Below are 18579 nucleotides of genomic sequence, written 5' to 3'. Positions count from 1 at the left end.
TATAATTAAAACATTTGAGGCAAATTTTAATTTCTAAATTATATTTAATTTCTAAATCATAGTAGATTAAACAAGATCTTAAGTGTTTGGAACCACCTGTGTTTTTCAGCAAATTGTCTGTTTGCTGATATTACACCAAAAACTACTGTGCAAGTTGCTGGGAATTTTACCAAGTGAATCATGAAACTCCATGGTGGCTCTTGTCTTTCACGTCATCTGAAAGCACTCAGAATACTGTCTGCTCACTCCAAGTCTTTTGTAACTTCATCTTTATCTGCAACTAGACACCCATGCTTCAATATATAGACAAGTACTGTCTATAAAACTCTGGGAAAGAAAAGTTCCCATTTACGACATTTTCTAAATAAACTGTTGAGATCCAAATGCAAACATGCTAAACCCAGGTGAATTTATCCTTCTGTGAAATGTTAAGGCAAATTAGCTAAAAAGAAGTACACTGCAGTGTTTGCTTTTTCTGATTTGAGATTTCTGGTGACTGTAGAGATTGGTTATCTACAAAATACAATCCCACACCAAACCAAATTAAAGAGACAGAGGGGAGACTTGATAATGTTGCACAGCAGTTGTTCACATGGGAATAAACTATGCTGCCTTAAAAGAAAAAGAAAGAGATTTAAAAAAAAAAAAAGGATACTGAAAGTAGAGGGATAAGAATCATGCATGTGTTTGCGGTTTTGATCTTGGCATGTAATATGTCTGAATGAAGGGGGAAGGAAAGGCTGAAGTGCAGGGTTGTAGCTAGAATAACTAGTGTGGTTGCTGATGTATACATGTAAAGAAGAAGAAGCTGAGAAGTTGAAGGAAAAGCTCCAACAGTAGAGCCACAAGCCACAGCTTGTGAGGCTCAGCTGTAGGGCATATGGAACTCTGAATATTGCCTGAGCTTTGTTGATATATTTGCACTGACTTTCAATTAAATTGAGATCAAGACTTTCTGTATTTCCCTCTCTCTCACTCCAGCTGCTGCTATACTTGAAGAGGAGAAAAGAATCTTCCTGCATAAGTGGCCATCCTTTCTGTACCTTTCTGGATGGTGCTGGTGACTTGTTACATTTTCCTGATTACAGCTCTAGCAGATTGTTGGTCATTCCTATCACCAAGATTTCCCGTGACTCCAGCTGGAACTGAATCAGGCTGTAAATGATATGGGCCGTTCTTGGTAGCATGTCCCATAGTGTTACACTGCTCCTGGACGACAACTTTTATGGAGGCAGGATATTGAATTGCTGAGGAATGAAGTAGGTACATGGAGGTAAAAACAGCTATGTAGACATTCCTGCCTCTTGCTTTTTTCCTCTTTTAAAGACGTTGTAGAATTTCTTCATGTTTTTGTCTTCCCCTTTTCACCACAGTGCATTTTCCTTTTCCTTTCAAATGAAGTTTGTTTTCTGCTTGTGTTTTGTAGAGCAGTGTAGCCACCCACTAACTTAAAAGCATGGAAATAAGATACTTTAATATATAAGATAAAATTAAGGAAATTAAGAGTTCTTTGTATTTCTGGAAATTTTCATTTAATGTTTTGGCAGCTTTCGCTCAGAATTCTTTATTTTGCTACTTTAGAAGCTCAGTTAGGAAACAGAGTGCTGTGGACACACTGAATCCAAATCACCGCCAGCCCACCATGTTTTGGCAGCATCTCATGAACATGTCTCTCTCTCTGTGGTCATTCAGGAACACTTAGTTAAATTAACAGTCACAATAAAGCTAAGGCAAATTAGTAGTTATTTTTTGTTGGTTTTTTTTTCCTGATGAAAACGAATTTTTTTACATAGTTCCTAAGGTAGCAAAAGCTAGAGGTATGTAGCGTTTGGGTTTCTCTGCTGGAAGGCTAAGCTCTTTGTGTTGCCAGTGTAAGGAGAGAAAGAGAGAAAGCTCCCTCCTGATGGCAGTCAGAGCACTGGAGGCTTGGAAGCAGTTGTGTTGATGTGTCTTGAAAGCATTTATATCTCTCTGCAGATATTTTAGGAAGCATGGGCACTAATCAGAGATCTCAGGCGTGCTTACTAGAGTAGTGGACTATTTATCCCAGCCTCAAAATCTGCTCAGTTGAGTCTGTGAGTGCCAGTCTACACCTTGCAGATCATATATATTCCTGTGCTTATTCAATATCTGCTAAAGTTGCAGCTGTCTGTTGTGGATTCTGCAGTACTTCCAACCTAAACAGTATCGCCATTTTCTTTATACCCTGTGACTAACCAGCATGAAATAAAAGTGTTAGCATCTCTTCCCTGTAGAATAACTTGCTATTTTTATATTCCTTCTGTGTAGCATATGCATCTTAAGATACAGTGATGGGGAAGACTTTAGTACCACTCCTTCCCTTGTTGAGTTCACCAACAAAAAACAGAACAGGAATTATGATACAGGTCTTAGAGTCAGGCTGGATGTAGGAAGAATTAAAGAGTGAATGTTTTTGTTGTTTTACTTTGAATTTAATGTGTTATGTATGAAACCTAGTGAAAACAGATATTTTATTATGAAGTCCTCTTAGTTAAAAGAGAACAGCATCCATTGTGTGACTTGGGTAGTTTGTGTTAAGTGTTAATCATCACATTCTGTGCTTCTGTCAAAATGGAGTGTTGTGAATCCACTTGCTAAATTTTGCCTTTCCCAGCTCTAGCTTTTTTTTAGCTCAAATATCTGGCTCTAATTTTAGCTCAAATATCCTTCTGAAGTAGGTGTATTTCCTGCATAGGGCAGTCTGGTTTACAACATAAAAACAGTTTTCTGGTGACATGCTTAATTCACTTGTTTTACTGATGTTAATTTTTTTAATCAAAACCTTTTTTCCTATTGAGAATGGAACCTTCGAATTAGTGCTGAAGGATCTTCTGAAAGAGTGTAAAGGTCTTTCAAAGTATGACTCTATGGTATGATCCATTTCCCTGCTCAGTGGAACCTGTACCACCTTGCTTAAACATATTAGCAAAATGCTAGTAGTGATTCTCAATAGGAGGGAGCACAATTTAATCCCTGTTGTGTACTTATTTGTGGACGTAAATGCAAATGCAGACAGGCAAAGGTTATGGTATAGAAAAGACTCCACCTGTTCTAGCTGAAGTCTCCTGCAAAGCTCTGGTTAAGTTACACAAGAGTAGCCTCAAGACCATCCTGTCTCTTCCATCGTTCTGATCGTGCCGACTTCTCTGTCTCATGTGCACATATTGTACATAGTGTAAAATTCTTGTTGACACTCAGCTGTCATTGTGAAATTAATCCCATTTCCACCTGTTCGCCTTCATTGCAGTGTAGCAGCAATGTCTGTGGGGTGTAGAGGTGGTTGTTTGCGTTCACTGGTGTCTGCTCCTCTGTTCAGCGGGAGCAGAAATTCTGCCTTGCTTCTCTCTGCTCTGCTGGAGGAGGGTTACTGCACTGCTTGTAAATAAGTCCCTCAATCAAATCCAGCTTTTCATTTAATTTAATTTTTTGCCCTTCTTCACTAGACCTGCATAGAGAGTACTTTGTTGAAGAATTTGCTCTCTTTGGACGTCATGATGACAAGCATGCATCTCCCTGCAATGCAGCGAGAATGCACTGTTGTCTATGCAGGTTTGGGAGCTTTTTGATTACATCCTGCAGGATGCATCTACCCTGGTTAAAAGTGTTCTTAAAATGAATACCAGTCTAAACAGCTGTAAGAATCCACTGCTGATTATGTGATGATCTTGTCATATCTATCATTTAAGAACCAGAAATAACAGAAGTAACATTAAGTTACCTCAATATTTAGCAGGATTTTGTTGTTTTGCACTTAAGTATTTTATTCATTTTCCTCAATTCTTTACCTGTATTAAATTAGTAGAGAATATAACTATGCTGTAGTCATGCAATATCATTATTAGCAGATAACCACACTGAATTGAGTACTACATATTTAAAAGAGATGATTTTTGACTCTCCAGCTCTTCAGAAGTAGTGGTGATCAGCAGTTATACTGTTAGATGTTTCATCCTTTCCCTTTTGTAATTAGCATTTGTTTTCACTGATATTTCAAAAATTATATTTCTGTGTGCGCGTTCTAAACTGTGAAAGTAAATACCAGTAAATATTATGATACTTATTCAGTGCACTGTAAAGTTCCAAGTGAGATGATAATTTGCCTGTGAATTAATGAAGGTTTCCTCACTTCTCACAAATGGTCCTGAGCTTTAATGTGGGCAAATGGTAATATTTATAGTTACATGAAATTTTAATGGAGAAAGTTCTTGTTTTGCACTTCTAGAACTATTAGAAGAAATGGTGTGTTTTTCTGAACAACTGAATTATGATCATACATTTTTAATTGAAGTTTTGTACATTGCCGTACATAAGAATATCCCTTTTGAAGAGCTTTGTGTTAATCGTCACTACAGGATTCTTTAGACTCAGAATCATTCATTAAGCCTGTTTTATAATGGAATCTAATGGCAAAACACAGTTTGGAAATATATTTTGGATTCTGTTTCTCAGTGTATTTGGACTCATAGTTCTGCAATTGAAGGCCCTCACAAGGTTCCTGTGCCCTTTGCTTTGGGGAAGGAGACTTCTCTTGTTCATTGATGGAACAACATTAGAGGAGTCAAAAAAAGAATTTGGACTATGTGTTGGTCAATATTTGAAGAGTAAATTATGTTCAAAATGAGAAAAAGGAGGGAAATTGGAGGTTCACAGTTATCCACACTAGGGAATGGTCTGTGATGGGCAGCAAAATGTGGTTTCTAGAAGCTAATTTTTAATGAAGGTGATTTGAATCCTGCTGGAGATTATAAATCACTGAAATAAAAACGAGAGTTTCTTATTTCTTTTTGTTTTTTAAGCCAAAGTCTTTATATTGTCATACGAGGTTTCACAGGAAAATGGGCCAAAGAATACAATTAAATATGCAAAAGGTTAATCCTATGGAAATGGATATCCTGTCATCTTGATGTGCCAGAGCATATCAATGGTAACAGGAACAATGCGTGTAATTTTCCTGTATATTGCTATGTAGGTTGCACTATTTTGAATGATACAAGCCTGATATTTTAATTACCAAATACCAGAAGAAAGCTGTTTATTAATAGTTTTTAACCTAAATATGTATACAGTATAAACACATGTGCGTGCATACCCTTTCCCACCCAGTCATATATGAGTAATCTCCCAGATGTGGGGCACATTCCAGCAGTGCTTTATTGTAAATGATTCTCTACTCTCCTTTCCAAACCTCCTAAAGCCACCAATTCCCTAGCAGCATTTACTATAGTGTTTGATGCCTATTGCTGAAGAGGCTGAGGGACTTGCTGGGGATCAGGAATGCTAGGATGCGAAAATAAATGAGAGTTTCTCTCTGAAAGAGCTGGAAATGGTACTTGCTGGCATTTCCATATATGCAGGCATGTCTTCTTGTGCTATTTTGAGGATTAATGACCAGAGACAGTCTATTGGCCCAGTGGTCCAGATGTTAAATTGTGTCAATTTATGTGATCCAAACGTGGTCATTAAAAACATTATTTACAATAGCTGAGGAAGAATAGTTAAAACCCAAAATTTCCAGGAAGGATCAGTGGAGGCCATTCTATTCATCCATGCAGACTGCAGTTTTCAAAATGTATTTTGTACAGAGGCAGTATTTAGCAGTGATGCTTGTTAGTAACTTCTTGGTGCATGGGCTTTTGGCCATTTTATTACTATGTGAAAGTCTTGACATAGAGATGGTGATATTTGGCTTCTTTTCTAAATTCAGAATGCTCTAACCAAAACTTATGATAAAAAATTGCTATGGATTCATTTATTTGAAGTTACTCCTGAGCTTTTTTTCCAAAGGGAGCATTGCATAATTAGTCATTTTTTCCCATACTTACACAGGGAAGCAGAAAATTTGGTATGGTCAACACTTCTCTATGACTCATTGCAAGTGTGTCTTGGAGAAGGACTTTGTTCCAACTCCTTTCTCTGCAGTAAGAACAATTTTTGTTATCTTGTCTTTATCCAGCCTAGATCTGGATTTCTACTATAAGCAAAACACTATTTGACTTAGAGATGTGCGAGTGCTTGATGGAAGAGCACATTCTTAGTGTGGGTTGTGCTCGGAGTTAAAATACCAAAACCAAACCTCATGTTGCAAAGGTAGGGAAGTTGCATCATGTAAAATTGCGTGCAGCTAGAAAGGAAACTTGTGCAATTTTTATGAAGAACTGTTTACAATTTATATCAGCTATACTATTTTAAAATAGTCTTATTTATTTCAGAGCGTCCATTTTGCTCTGATGAAGAACAGCTTGATCTCTCTGTCTTCACACCTCACGCCCACGTGCACAGTGTATTTTGTGTCTTCCCTGAACAAACCAGAAGGTACAAACAGAATTCATTACCATTAGGCAGACTCCTACCTGATTTTTATCTAAGTATGCTACTTTTATGCAAAATTTGCATCCATACATTCTAGGTTCTTTAGAAGCATTTCACCTGTGAGCTAATACTGTTAACTTTAACTCATGAGAGTTGAATTTACACTAAACTGGGCATTTCATGCTTTGTTTCAGTCTCTATAAAGATGTTTTGCTGACTAAGATGAAACACAAATATTTCTGTGTGCTGCTAAACAAAAATCACCAGAAGAACTTTAAAAGTTTAGCTTGCAGTTAAAAAAATATGTTTACCTATTTACTTGAATATTGTAAATGTAATGTGTTGTTCTGATTATTCCTTATATACATACATGTATATATTTGAAAGCTGTATGTAAGCTTTATATAAATGTATGTGTATAAAGGTTTGGGGTTATTTTTTAGGAATGAAGGGCAGGAGAAAAATTCAGCATTGTGACAAAGGTTCTACAAACATTTATTAACATTTTCCAGTAATATGCTATTTTGAGTTTGACAGGAAGTTATTTGCAGTTGTACTCTGAAAAGAAAATTAAATGTAGCAAAAATTAATATTGAACCTTTGATCCTTTGGCGTCGGGTTAGTTTCATGTGTATCTTGAAAAGAATTGACAATATTAGCTCTGTTTTCTTCTCAGAAAGAAATTATTTGGTACACTTGGAAGTGTATTCTTATTCTGATGGGGAAAAGGCTCTACGTGTACCAATCTTGTTGCACAGAGCTGTAACCTACACTGCAGCTAAAGAAGTTCACATTCCGTAAACAGCATCTTACCAGAAATCTTGGAACCATTTGGTTCCATACACAGTAAATTAAAAAGCCCATCACTGCTGCTACTTAGTGCCATTTACCGTAACATCCTCAAGAGCGTAGTATTGCAAAGTAAATTTCATAAATTTCCTATTGCTAGCAAAAGAATAGCAGAGGTTTGAAGACCTCTGTGCACCCGGGGAAATTAATCGGGACATTAGAGTAGAAAAAAAATTATCTTGAAAGTGGAATAAAGGATGAAATAATTCATTTTTCACAGGATCCAGAATTTCACGATAAAACTCATAGCGCAATGGATTGTTCAAAAGGAAAGGTTTTTTGGGGAAAAAAAAAAAAAAGAAGAATTAAAAACTAGTTTTGGCATTCCAATTACTGCCTGTTTCATTAGATAGGGTTAGCAAAATGAAATTAATTTTAATACGCAGGTGTCTGTGCAGACAATTTAAAATGCCACGCTATGGACACATGCATACACCCAGCTACCCCTGCACCCATCTGTCCATGCCTTTAAAGCCCTGGTTGTAGTAGGATCTCCCCAACAGCACACAGTGCTCCCCAAAGGGGCTGGGAGTCGTGCACCTCTCCTGCGTTACGCGTACCATCTCACAGCAGTTCTCCCCACCCACCTTTTAACCCAGTGCATGACTGAGTGCTAATACTGTATAAATATTTTGAAACATATCTAAAACAGATGTTTGCTTCAAACTTTTTATGATAGAGAAATATATAATGATTATGGTTGTCATACAGAATTGTATTGTGTTCTTCATTTTTGTTAAATATGTAGAAAAACATTAAGGGAATGGGAGACTCGAATGTCTGTGTGTACCGAAATGTATATAACTATTTGGAGAAAACACACGTGCCAAGTATAACATGATGTAAAAAATGTAAATATATGAAATATTCATTTTTCTAATAAAGATAATTTCTGCCAGTTGATATGAAAATGAACAATGGAATCATTCTTGTCTGTATTCCTTGCTAAATGGTAGAAGATAAGCGTCACTTGTGCATAAGGCTTATCTGTGTTTTTTTTGTATTTGATTTGAAAGGTGTTAACAGCCACGTGTTTTGAGTCATCCTTTGTTGTTAGGAATTATCTAAAGGTGAAGACGCCTGAAGCTAAGGCTGACAGTATAGACTTGATGTTCCCAGTTTAATTTAATTAATGAAAAGGACAAAGACAATTAACTTACAAGGAATACATTCAGTGTGAGTCATGTTGTTTAAATGATGCTCCTGAACAGAGGGAGCAGAGAAGCTATAGGGCGAGGGTGGTCCGTTAATGCATGGCACCACATACATGGGGGCCCTGCGTGAAAGAGATGCTCTTGGCTGCAGAAATGCAGGAGCTCTTTGGGTGATGGCAGAGGCAGCACCCAACCCCAGGAGGATGCATTGCTGGGAGGCTGCTGTGCTCCAAAGAGCTGGAATATGGTGAGCCCTGGCCATGGCAGCACTTGAGCAGGTGAAAGCTGGGGAGAGCAAACCTGAGGGGGAAGTAGTAGTTATAGTATCACAGGATGGCTTGAGTTGGAAGGGATCTCAAAGATAATCTAATTCCAACGCTCCTCCTGCAGGCAGGGCTGCCAACTGCTACATTAAGCACTAGATCAGGCTGAAAATGGCAGAGATGTATCTGTCCTTGATATCAGCAAACTTGTTTGATGTTTCAGTTAATCAAGACTTCATTTAAAACAGGAGATTTAGTGAAGCAATCCAAATCTTTTTGAAGAGTTGTCCTTTTGCCAGGCCAGTGAGGCTGAAGGAGCGAGGTTCACATGAAGTTCCTAGGTGGTTCAGTATGACCCGTTTTCAAGAATTTCAAATCAGTTAATGAAAGTCTTCCTTTATTAAATAAAATGAGCCTAAGCAATCATTCAATGGTTAGAATAATGTTCTTCGAGGCAGTGGGATGAAAGCCATTATCTAAATTCAAAGCGTCATTTTGATATGCATGCTTTATGTAGTGGAATATAAAAGTAATGGACAAGAGGTGAAGGTTGCTCACAGATCTCAGCAGAGCAGTCCTGCTTGTTCCCGTGGTAAACATGACTGCACAGATAATACGAGAGATATGAAACTGAAACTCTCTTTTTAATGAGGTAAAGACTGCTGAGCTTTCTCTCATCTGCTAGAAGACAGTTGTAAAGGGATTCCTCTCTATTTCTATATAAACATTCCCATTTTGTGAAGCAGAGTAACAAACAGTGGTCTGTATGGCTTTGTTCACCTTCTGTGCTGTCTCTCGAAGGCCCAGTTCAAGTCCTCCGGTCATTTAAAAGCAGCTGGAGTCGATAAAGGAAATGGGTGATGGCAGGAAACTGCCGGCATGCTTCCAGTCCTGAAGCACTGCTGTGTGGCTGGGGAGCTGGGCTGCTTCGTGTACCCAGACTGCTTCTCCTGCCTCACCTGCCACAGTAGTTTATATCTATCTGTGTGTGTATGAGTCAACTCAGTTTCAGCTTTGATTCCCTTTGGAATCTGATTCAAAGGCAATCGTATTCTCCCAGGTACTTCTTTTGAACCTTTATTGATGTGCCTATGGCAACTGTCAGTCCTGCACAACTTTGCATATTAAAAAAAAAACAAAAACCAGAAATGTAAGGGGTGACTGGAAAATTAACACTTTTAAAATCAGATATCTTGTGTATAATAATGCCAGCAGCGTTCCTAGCAAACTGAGCAATTCAGTAGCTATGAACACAAGTATCTTCCTCTTATTTGGGCCAAAACCCTAGTCTTGAGACCAACAGCTGAAGTCAACTCGTCTCTACACACAGGAACACCAAAACTCCAAATTGTGGTGCTTTTTTCCCATTGATCACATGTGCCACTTGTCTCTCTGCTTCCCCCAACAGTTCACAGACAGCTTCAACTTCCCTTTGTGGCCTTGTTGCAGTATGAAAAATCAAATCATGGTTCCCACCAACTGCATGAAATCTGTCCTGTGGTTTATCTTGTACTACTGCTGTTCTCCTCCAACTTGTGGTCTAATTTATTGATGATTTGTTTTCTGTCCAGCTTACATAGGATGATTGATCATTTCAGAAGTTGACTGTACTATTTTAAAATCAGTATGCTCAAAATGTACTTATTAAAGGTAATCTATGGCACAACTGATGATAGTTCCTTAAGTATGGCAGTAACAATTATAATGCACTGATGTTTCTTAACACTGCATGGGCAACAGGGGACAGTCATACAGAAGTTTCTTGTGATTAATGTAGTTTACACAACGTTACTGCAAGGTCAAAGACATTTTCCAGCTATCTCCATGCAGCTCCAGGTATTCCAGGCTGTATTCTAGGAGCCTTGAAATCCAATTTGTGTTGCAAAAGTACAAGGTCTGTTGTTTTCTTCCTCCCTGTAGAGCAGACCTTTGGACACATTCAGTGAGATAACTGAGCATTTTCATGCTTCGAATGTTTAGGCCGGTAACATCTCACACATCATTTAAATAATCATGGAAGTTACAAAAAAGCTGAAAATCTGAACTTGAGTCTTCAGAGAGAAAAATACACCATCAACCATGTTTGAGTCTAAGTCCCTCTCTTTATAGAATTATATAGTTCCACTAATTTGGGCACTGATGATGTTTGGCACTTCAGCAGGTTGGCTGTGATCAGCTCTCTCCTTTCACCCTGCATAGGGAAAAGCAAACAGGGAACCTAACGGAGATTTCTCTGTGCACAAGGGAGGCACAGATTTTGGACAGGTTTTACTTCCACATTCCAAGATGGTATTGTTTCAACCAGTTGAGAAGTTTCCCAAATGAAGTAAAAGCTTCTCCATTTGTGCCACAATATCACAATGCTGGTTTTACCCTCCTCTTTCCCAGCAAGAGAAAAAATATCAAATGTGTAATTCTTGTGGCAGCTGAAATGCCTCTGAGCTTCTTTACTGCAGTTGCTAAGAAGAGACATTTGTGTACCTTGGAGAAAATAAAAGCAGAGAATAACTGATTTTCCTATTTTCCTCTGAGAACAGAAATGCTGTTGCACTCAACTGACCACAGTGAAGATTTCCTTGTATGGACTTTGAAATCTGCAGAGTATATTAATCACTGTCACCAATTTTATTTAAATACACGTGAAGAGCTTATGACTAAAAGTAGGGGTGGAGATGATTTGGAGGGTTTTTGCTATGGGAGAAACTTTGGAATAGGAAAGACAGCTGTCAGGATTCCTACAAAGGATAGTGCAAATCTCTTTGAATGTGCCTCTCACCTGTAAAGAACAGCTCATTCTCAGTCTTTACCAAGTAAGGAAACTATTCAATATATTCTTTTAAGAAAAATCAAACATCAGATTGTTATGTTATTCAGATTTTGACCCTTATCAGAAAGGCTGGATTGATTTCTGAAAGAAAATCAGGTCATGTATTGCTCAGCATTAAACCACTGCTGCTCCCTTCCATGGATGCAGTATTATCTTAGCAAATGGAGCACCCAATGTGACCTTCGCTATATTTGTACTTCTGCTTGCTTTCACATATCTCTTCTCTGAACAAAACAGCTCTACTCTTGGAACTTTCCTTCTAGTTTCTCATTCTCTCTGTCTACTCCTAACAGTTTTCTGTTTCTGTCCCTGCTAGAACATGATGGAAGTGTGAGCTCCACCTTGAACAAGAGCTGCAGGGTCAGCATATTTCCATGTGTTAGTTCTAAGTGCATTGTAATCTCTGTGTTCTTTTCTATTTCTGTCTCTACAAAAACTAACATTGCATTTATTTCTGCACTGCCACTCTGCAATGATTTCAGTATTCAGAGCATAATGACATCTATAACCTTTTTTTTTTCAGATGTTATTTTTGCACTCAAAACATTTGGATAGCTTAAATCATTTCCCTAGTGTATATTTATTTCCTGGCATTTCTAAACTTTTTTTTTTCTTAGTATTTGAGTCTGATAGGTCATTTTAGATATCGTTCAACTCAGTTTAGTTTTGAATAGCAGAGAAAGAATAGGTCCTCTGTGGGCTGAGGCCAAGGCTACAGCTTGCAGTTCTGTATGGGTTTTGTTGGGTCCATGTGCATACTTCTATGACCTGGATGCCTACGTGTGCTGCTGTTGCGTTCCATGTGCTGAGGACTTTTTCAATTAATATTCAGCATCAAAAAAAAGCTTCATTATGTAATGTGGTATGCTGGGTTAGGCCACTAAATGCTTTGAAGTCAGAGAATAAGAAAACTAAAGCTTAGTTTATCAAGAAACATGTTAAATATTGATGTTTTGAGAAAAATGACACACTTGTCTTCAGTTCTTACAAAAAAAAAATCAGTTTACTTCTGTGAGAAGCTGTACACAGGCAGCAGAACAAGCCTAACAAGGAGAAATCGAGTCACTGGTGAAACCAGCCCTATTTGATGATGATGCCTTTCTGTATTCCTTGGGGCTTAGAACAGCAAGTGGGGAGACTGAAGAGTATATGAACCAGACTTGCCACCTGGTTGCTCACATCAGTGTATTCCCCAGCTGACCCTCCATGCTTCTTGCAGAAGCATTTTTGCTTTTTGAGAAAAGTAAGATGCAAGGTTATCTGCAGTGTGATATTTGTGCCCTCTTCCTGTCTGTGCACTACTGCTTAAGACTGCAATCCTGTGCCATATTTGCCTCAATGCTGTATCAACAAAATCCTATGATTTTGCATAAGTAGGTGACATGTAGTTATTTACACATGGGTAACCTGCAGTGAACTAAATACAAATTACCTCCAAGCAAACTGCTTCCTGTTACCCCAGTGAGGATGCAGGGTCCCTTTGCTCAACATCCTACGCGTAGAGACTAATTAGGACCTGAGAACACTTCAGTACTAACTGCAAAGTGCTCCCACTGGCTTCACCAAAAGCTAAAGAGTCCCAGACACCACAGGGCTTTAGCAGTCCAGAAATGTGCCTGTTACTGGGGATTGGTGAGGGCTATTATTTTAGGGAACTGCTTCTGTGTGTGTGTGTGTGTGAGCGTGACTGTTTATGTGTGTGGATATACATTTTAAAAAATCATCTTCCACTCTAAATCCTCTCTAAAGTGAATGAAACACTCCCAATACCAAAGCCTTTTTGCTGACTTCAGCAGCAATCATAGGAGAGATATTTAAGGAGACAGCTGTCTTTGAGGTTGGAGGAACACTGCCTATGCGTGTCAAAAAGACCTTGATAATGCGGTGCTGTGGGTGGTTGGCCAGTTTGCATGCTAACGGTTTATCCTGGATTAGGATGTAAAACCTTGCATTGTTTGGTCAGGAGTGTGGAACTTATGAGTCTTGCTTTATTTTTGGTTGGAAGCAAAGCAGGGTCCTGGTTTCTGCAGCCTGGTTTTTAACACTGGTTCCCACATCACCATGCCATGGGAACCTGTCATGCACCTCACCTCTATGATCTCACTCCTTCCATTTGACAGTAAAGTCTTTGCTGGCATACATCCCTTGCCACTTTCTCATGGATCAAGCACTGAAAGAATCTCCCACTTGTGGCAGAAGCCAACAGGATTTACAACAATAAAACAGTGAAAAATATACAAATGCTGCATTTCCCTCTACTTGGAAGCTATTAGGATAATTTCACAACATATAACTATTTACCAGCAGAAGCCCAATGCACAGAGGCATACAATGAAGCTGAGCTCACCTCTGAGCCACCAGCATTGGGGGTGAAATATGACAGTAAAGGTAAGCCTCAAACAGGTCTCTGTCTACATCTACCTGCAAGGTAAACCTCGAAGCCCTGACACCACGTCACTCTGCTACTGAGGACGGGTCTGTGCTGGGAGCACATGGAGGAAGCATTATTTTTAAAGTTGCAGACCCCAAACTGATGGCATAGCATGGGAAGCATTAATCAGTTTACCCTCTCTTAGCTTGTTTGGCTTGATCTTACAAGCAAAACTAACTTACCGTTAACCTCACATAAATCATGTTCTTAAATAATTTCTTTTAAGATTTGTGCAGGATATTTTCAGTGGATCATGCTCATGATATTTGCTGTGCTTTAGACCCTTGTGAACTTGTTGAAGTGTCCTCAGGACCCATGAATATGAGTGTTTCCTTTTCTGGCTTAATTTTGTTTTCACTGTTTTTGCTGTCTTGTTGGTTGTGTGCGGTGCAGAGCAGCTGTCCTGAGCGTTACCGCGCTGTCCTCCTTACAGCAGGCACAAAGGAAAAGCCCTTTGGAGGAAGTAGCTTTGTTTCTCTTTACGAGCGTCAGCTTTAGAAAAATGATCATAAAAGAGGACTTAATGAGAATTTGAGCTAACTGTAACAAGAGGGATCCAAATATTTTTTTAATGAGATAGGTTATAAAAAGAAAAGTCCTGTCCTAATGCCTTTGGAGATTTAATCAGAAATCTTGGTTCATATTCCAGAAATGATCCCTGTGCAAGAGCTACATCTTCATTAAGGGGCTGCATTTTAATGGTCCACCAATCAAACTAAAGATCTTTTCATTGTTGTAAGATGGTGACAGTCCTATTTTAACATTATGATGTCTTTTCATTGCTTTCAGTGCACAGAGTGTGCCAAAAAACCTTCACAGTGTTTCACAGAGTCCTATTTGACCAGGCAGGGAAGAGAAGAGCAAGAAGAATTGGCGTTGCTGGGTAACTTCATAAAGTCAGCTGGAAAGGACTTACAAGGATCACAGAATTGCAGGGTTTGGAAGGGACTTCACGAGATCATCAAGTCCAATCCCCTGGTTGGGACTGCTAAAGCAGATTCCCTACAATACATTGCACAGGTAGGATCATTAAGTTCAACTCCTAGCTCTGTACAGACCAAAAATCAGGCCATGTGTCCAAGAGTTTGTTGTCCAGATGCTTCTTAAACTTGTTGACTCAAGCTGTCCCACAGCATGAAATAAAATATCTAATGAATGTTTCAAAAAGTAATAATGAAAATTCCCAGCAGAAATGCTGCTTCAGCAGTACTGAAGCCATGAGGAGAAAGGTAAGAAGTTGTATTTGCTACTGTTTTCTCTTTCCTGGTGAGGATAAAGGAGCATTTGGAGCATGACAGTGCTGGGACGGAATAGAGCAGTACACAGAGGCTGTCAGTACAGCACCTAATATGGCACTGCCCTGCTCAAATTTCTCAGTTAAATGTGGAAAATAACAGGCAACCAGCCCATACAGCTAGCAGAAGAAAGCACTCCTTACACTGGTAAATCTTTGCAATTGCTAACTAAAAATACTGTATTATGAATAAGAGATGTTACACAACATGTCATACAACAGCAGTATTGATTTAGGGCCTGCATTCTGAGAGGTGTCGTGCAGCCCAAGTACGTGCTGTCTAACCCAGTATTGTGCCATCAAATGTAGATGAATCTCCTGAGAGTGAATCTCCTGTTTTCCATTCCCTGATGTGCTGGTGTAAGTGTTACGCTTCCCAAAAGTGATATAATCACCCAAATATTTAGATGAATGATTTGAGTTCTTGTATTTATTTACATTTTGATTGCTACAGATGGAATAAATCCTTTACTTTGAAGTTTTATTACGTTAACGAAGCTAGTTTAGTGCAGCCTGGCTCATTTTGGAAATTCTCTTCAAGATGCTGAGCTCCATAAAAGATAATTTCAAGTAACATACAATGAAGCTTGATTGAGCTATTTCCACACACAACACACCACTCTTCTTAGGTGTACAGAGGGGAAGAAAGAGATAAATGTGGCAAATTTCTTAGCAAGAGCAAAATCAATCATTTTTTTCTTTAGAATAATCAAGTTTTAGAATAAAGAAATCTTAATTTTTCTTGTTTCTTTTTTTCTTTGTTCATTTTCCCCACTCTCCTTTCTCCCACGATACCTTACCCTGTCCTGGCGGCGTGCACTGATAGATGTACGCTGGCAGACAAACAGTACTATCACCTTTCAGGGGCCTTATGAATGCCATGGACTCTGGCAGTGTATTCTTCAGGTACGCTGTGACCTCTCAAACAATTTGAAATTGTTGGCACACATCTCAGAAGTATGTGTTCTACATTAAATCTCCAACAGCTCTTAATGAAACAAAGAACTGGTGAAACTCCAGTGTGGAGGAGTGCAGGACCACCTTGGGAATTGTCTGCAGGTGATGTGATGCTGAATTTCGGCCTTCGGTGCAAGAAGCCATAAGCTCTTGTGTGCTGGTCTGTTTGGCATCAGGTCTGTCCTAGTTGTAGGGAAGTGTCACAGGGATCCACTTCTGTTCAGCCATCCTTGATATCTTGTCCTTTCATACCTGTGAGAGAAACTGTCTATGCAGGTGCCAGTGCAGAAATACATCAGTTAAGCTGTGAACAATGAACTACTTTCTTTTCTTTCTTCGAACAGTGAATTCAGAACCTTAAAAAATATATGTAGGACAGGTTGCACAGGGAACAAAACCTTTCAGTTCAGAGAGTGCGAGGGTAGGTTGCAAGTGGTGAATATGAAAGGCCTTGTCAGATCTCATGTTCACCTGGTGTGTGCAGTACAAGAAAAAAGCCAATGTGCGTGTGTGTGTATTGCACAGGCACAGAGAATATGGCTGACTCCACTGACTTCTATTTCTGACTGCAATACTTCGAAAAATCTGTTTTCCCAGTGTAGATGTCTTATCTGTTGAGTATACCATACATTAGATGTTTTAACATCCTTGCGTTTCCCCACATGATTACTTATGAAATGAAGTGCATTTGCAAATGGATTTGCACTCTCTAATTTCCTTCCCAATCCATGTGCCAACTCGAAGCTTGACAAATGCAATTTTTATAAACTGCAGAATGTGCTCACAGCCTTGTATTTTAACACGAGCTGCTCACTATTCTTGCTTTAATCTGAAAAACCTGATAATAAACATGCAGGCAGGGAAAATTATCAAGACCACTGACTGGTGACTATAATAATTCTGATTCAGTACTTTGAATGAATAAAATGAAATCGAACTGGATAACATCATTATTGCACAGCCTGTATTTTCGACCGACTTTTACTAATTTGTCACAGCAACTCTCCGTTAACATTCTGTACTGGAACCACAGTCCTTCATTGTCTGTGGCATTACAGACTTCTTGCTCTCCTTCCTCTGTGCTCTCTGCATATCTCAAGGCAGGTTTGGTGGACATTGAAATATGTCTGCTGAAGTTACTTTAGGTAGCAAAAACCTACCCACTCAAATGTAGATTGATAGACATTCCTGCTTAACCAGAGCACTCATTTTGATTGTTCTTTCCAACTCCTGCCCTGTGGCCAGGACTGCTTAGCTGAAGAATCTTCCAGCCACAGCTGGGACTTTGGACCTCTGAAGTTGCTCACTTGGCAGTAATGAGTTGCTGATGGGACCTCCATGAGGAGGCTGAATAGACTGCATGGGAAGAGACCAATGGAGTACGAAAAGGTAAGGAGACTTAAAAGACCATAATAGAACATCATGTTCAAAATGGAAGACAGAGGAGAAAATGTTAAGAGTAGCACTTAGAGAAAGGGAAGAAACTAACATAGAAATTGTGTAGTTGGACCCTGGGAAGCTGCATGGTGGGGTCAGATGACCCTAATGTGGAGCAGCAGTAGAAGTAGAGTCACCCATGTCAACTGGGGGACATTCAGCTCCTGCTTTTCTGGCACAAACACTTGCACAGGAAATGGTTTTCACAAAGAAAGTATCAACTAAATAAAACCACCTATTTATTTTACCCATGATTTCCCCATCCCTGTTTCACTCTGCACTTACAAGATGGACAACTGTCTATGTAAAGGGCCTGTGGCTTGCAGGCTAGGCCGTCAGATGGGTAACATTTGCCATCAAGACCTAAAGCTGTGAGAAAAGCCCAAAGGATTGCTAGACATGCAGTAAGGTTTGTAAGAGCAGCTAACAGGTCTGTCACACTCATGACTGAGCAGTTGTATTTCTGCTGTGTTTTGACTGACCAGATTTTCTGTTTGACCTATCCATGTGCAGAAGCACTCTGGCATGAATCAGAAAGGTTGTTCATGGGCTGAAAAGGAGATACTTCTTTATGTTAAACTTTTGTCAGCTATTTCTCAGCTGCAGCTACTGCTTGATAGCTCATAGCTGGAGTAGCTGGGTCAGACTAGAAAAATTCTTGGGCAAAGCAGTGGGTTATGCAGAACCCACACACCAATGATTGCACTCAGCTTCATGAAAAATGGCTTCAATGTTGTGGCTTTCACTACGTTTAAATTGTACTACACTTAATTTTTCACACCTCCCAGAACAAAAGAAGCAGGATTCTCACCCAAGGGGTTGTTTTGTATAGCCTCTGTTGAGAGCATATGAGTCTCCAAGTGGCATTTAATAGCCTGGGCCTCTTACTCAGAGCTCACAGGTCTCCTGGTTTCCTTTGGCAGGATATACACCATGGAAAAAGTCATTCCTGCAAGGAGTAAGTGTTAGTGGGGCTAATTACCATACATTGTTTACGCTCCTACAAGCATCTGCTGAGTGCAAGAATGGGAAAGCAA

At 39.2% G+C, this 18579-nt stretch overlaps 1 protein-coding gene across 2 annotated transcripts in view; it reads left to right on the top strand.

The window, feature by feature from the left end:
• Positions 1–8090, top strand: part of GRIN2A (glutamate ionotropic receptor NMDA type subunit 2A) — a 161432-nt gene extending 153342 nt beyond the window's left edge. For both annotated transcript variants that reach the window (XM_052680127.1, XM_052680126.1), the window contains exon 15: positions 982–8090. In XM_052680127.1, coding sequence (XP_052536087.1) covers positions 982–997 — 16 coding nt within the window. In that variant the 3' untranslated portion in view covers positions 998–8090. The remainder of the gene's footprint in view (positions 1–981) is intronic.
• Positions 8091–18579: the final 10489 nt, after the last annotated feature.

Source organism: Tympanuchus pallidicinctus, unplaced genomic scaffold, assembly GCF_026119805.1.
Source record: "Tympanuchus pallidicinctus isolate F22 unplaced genomic scaffold, pur_lepc_1.0 scaffold18, whole genome shotgun sequence".
NCBI lineage: Eukaryota > Metazoa > Chordata > Aves > Galliformes > Phasianidae > Tympanuchus > Tympanuchus pallidicinctus.
Note: the sequence above shows the minus strand (reverse complement) of the source record. Positions and strands in the feature narration are given on the sequence as shown.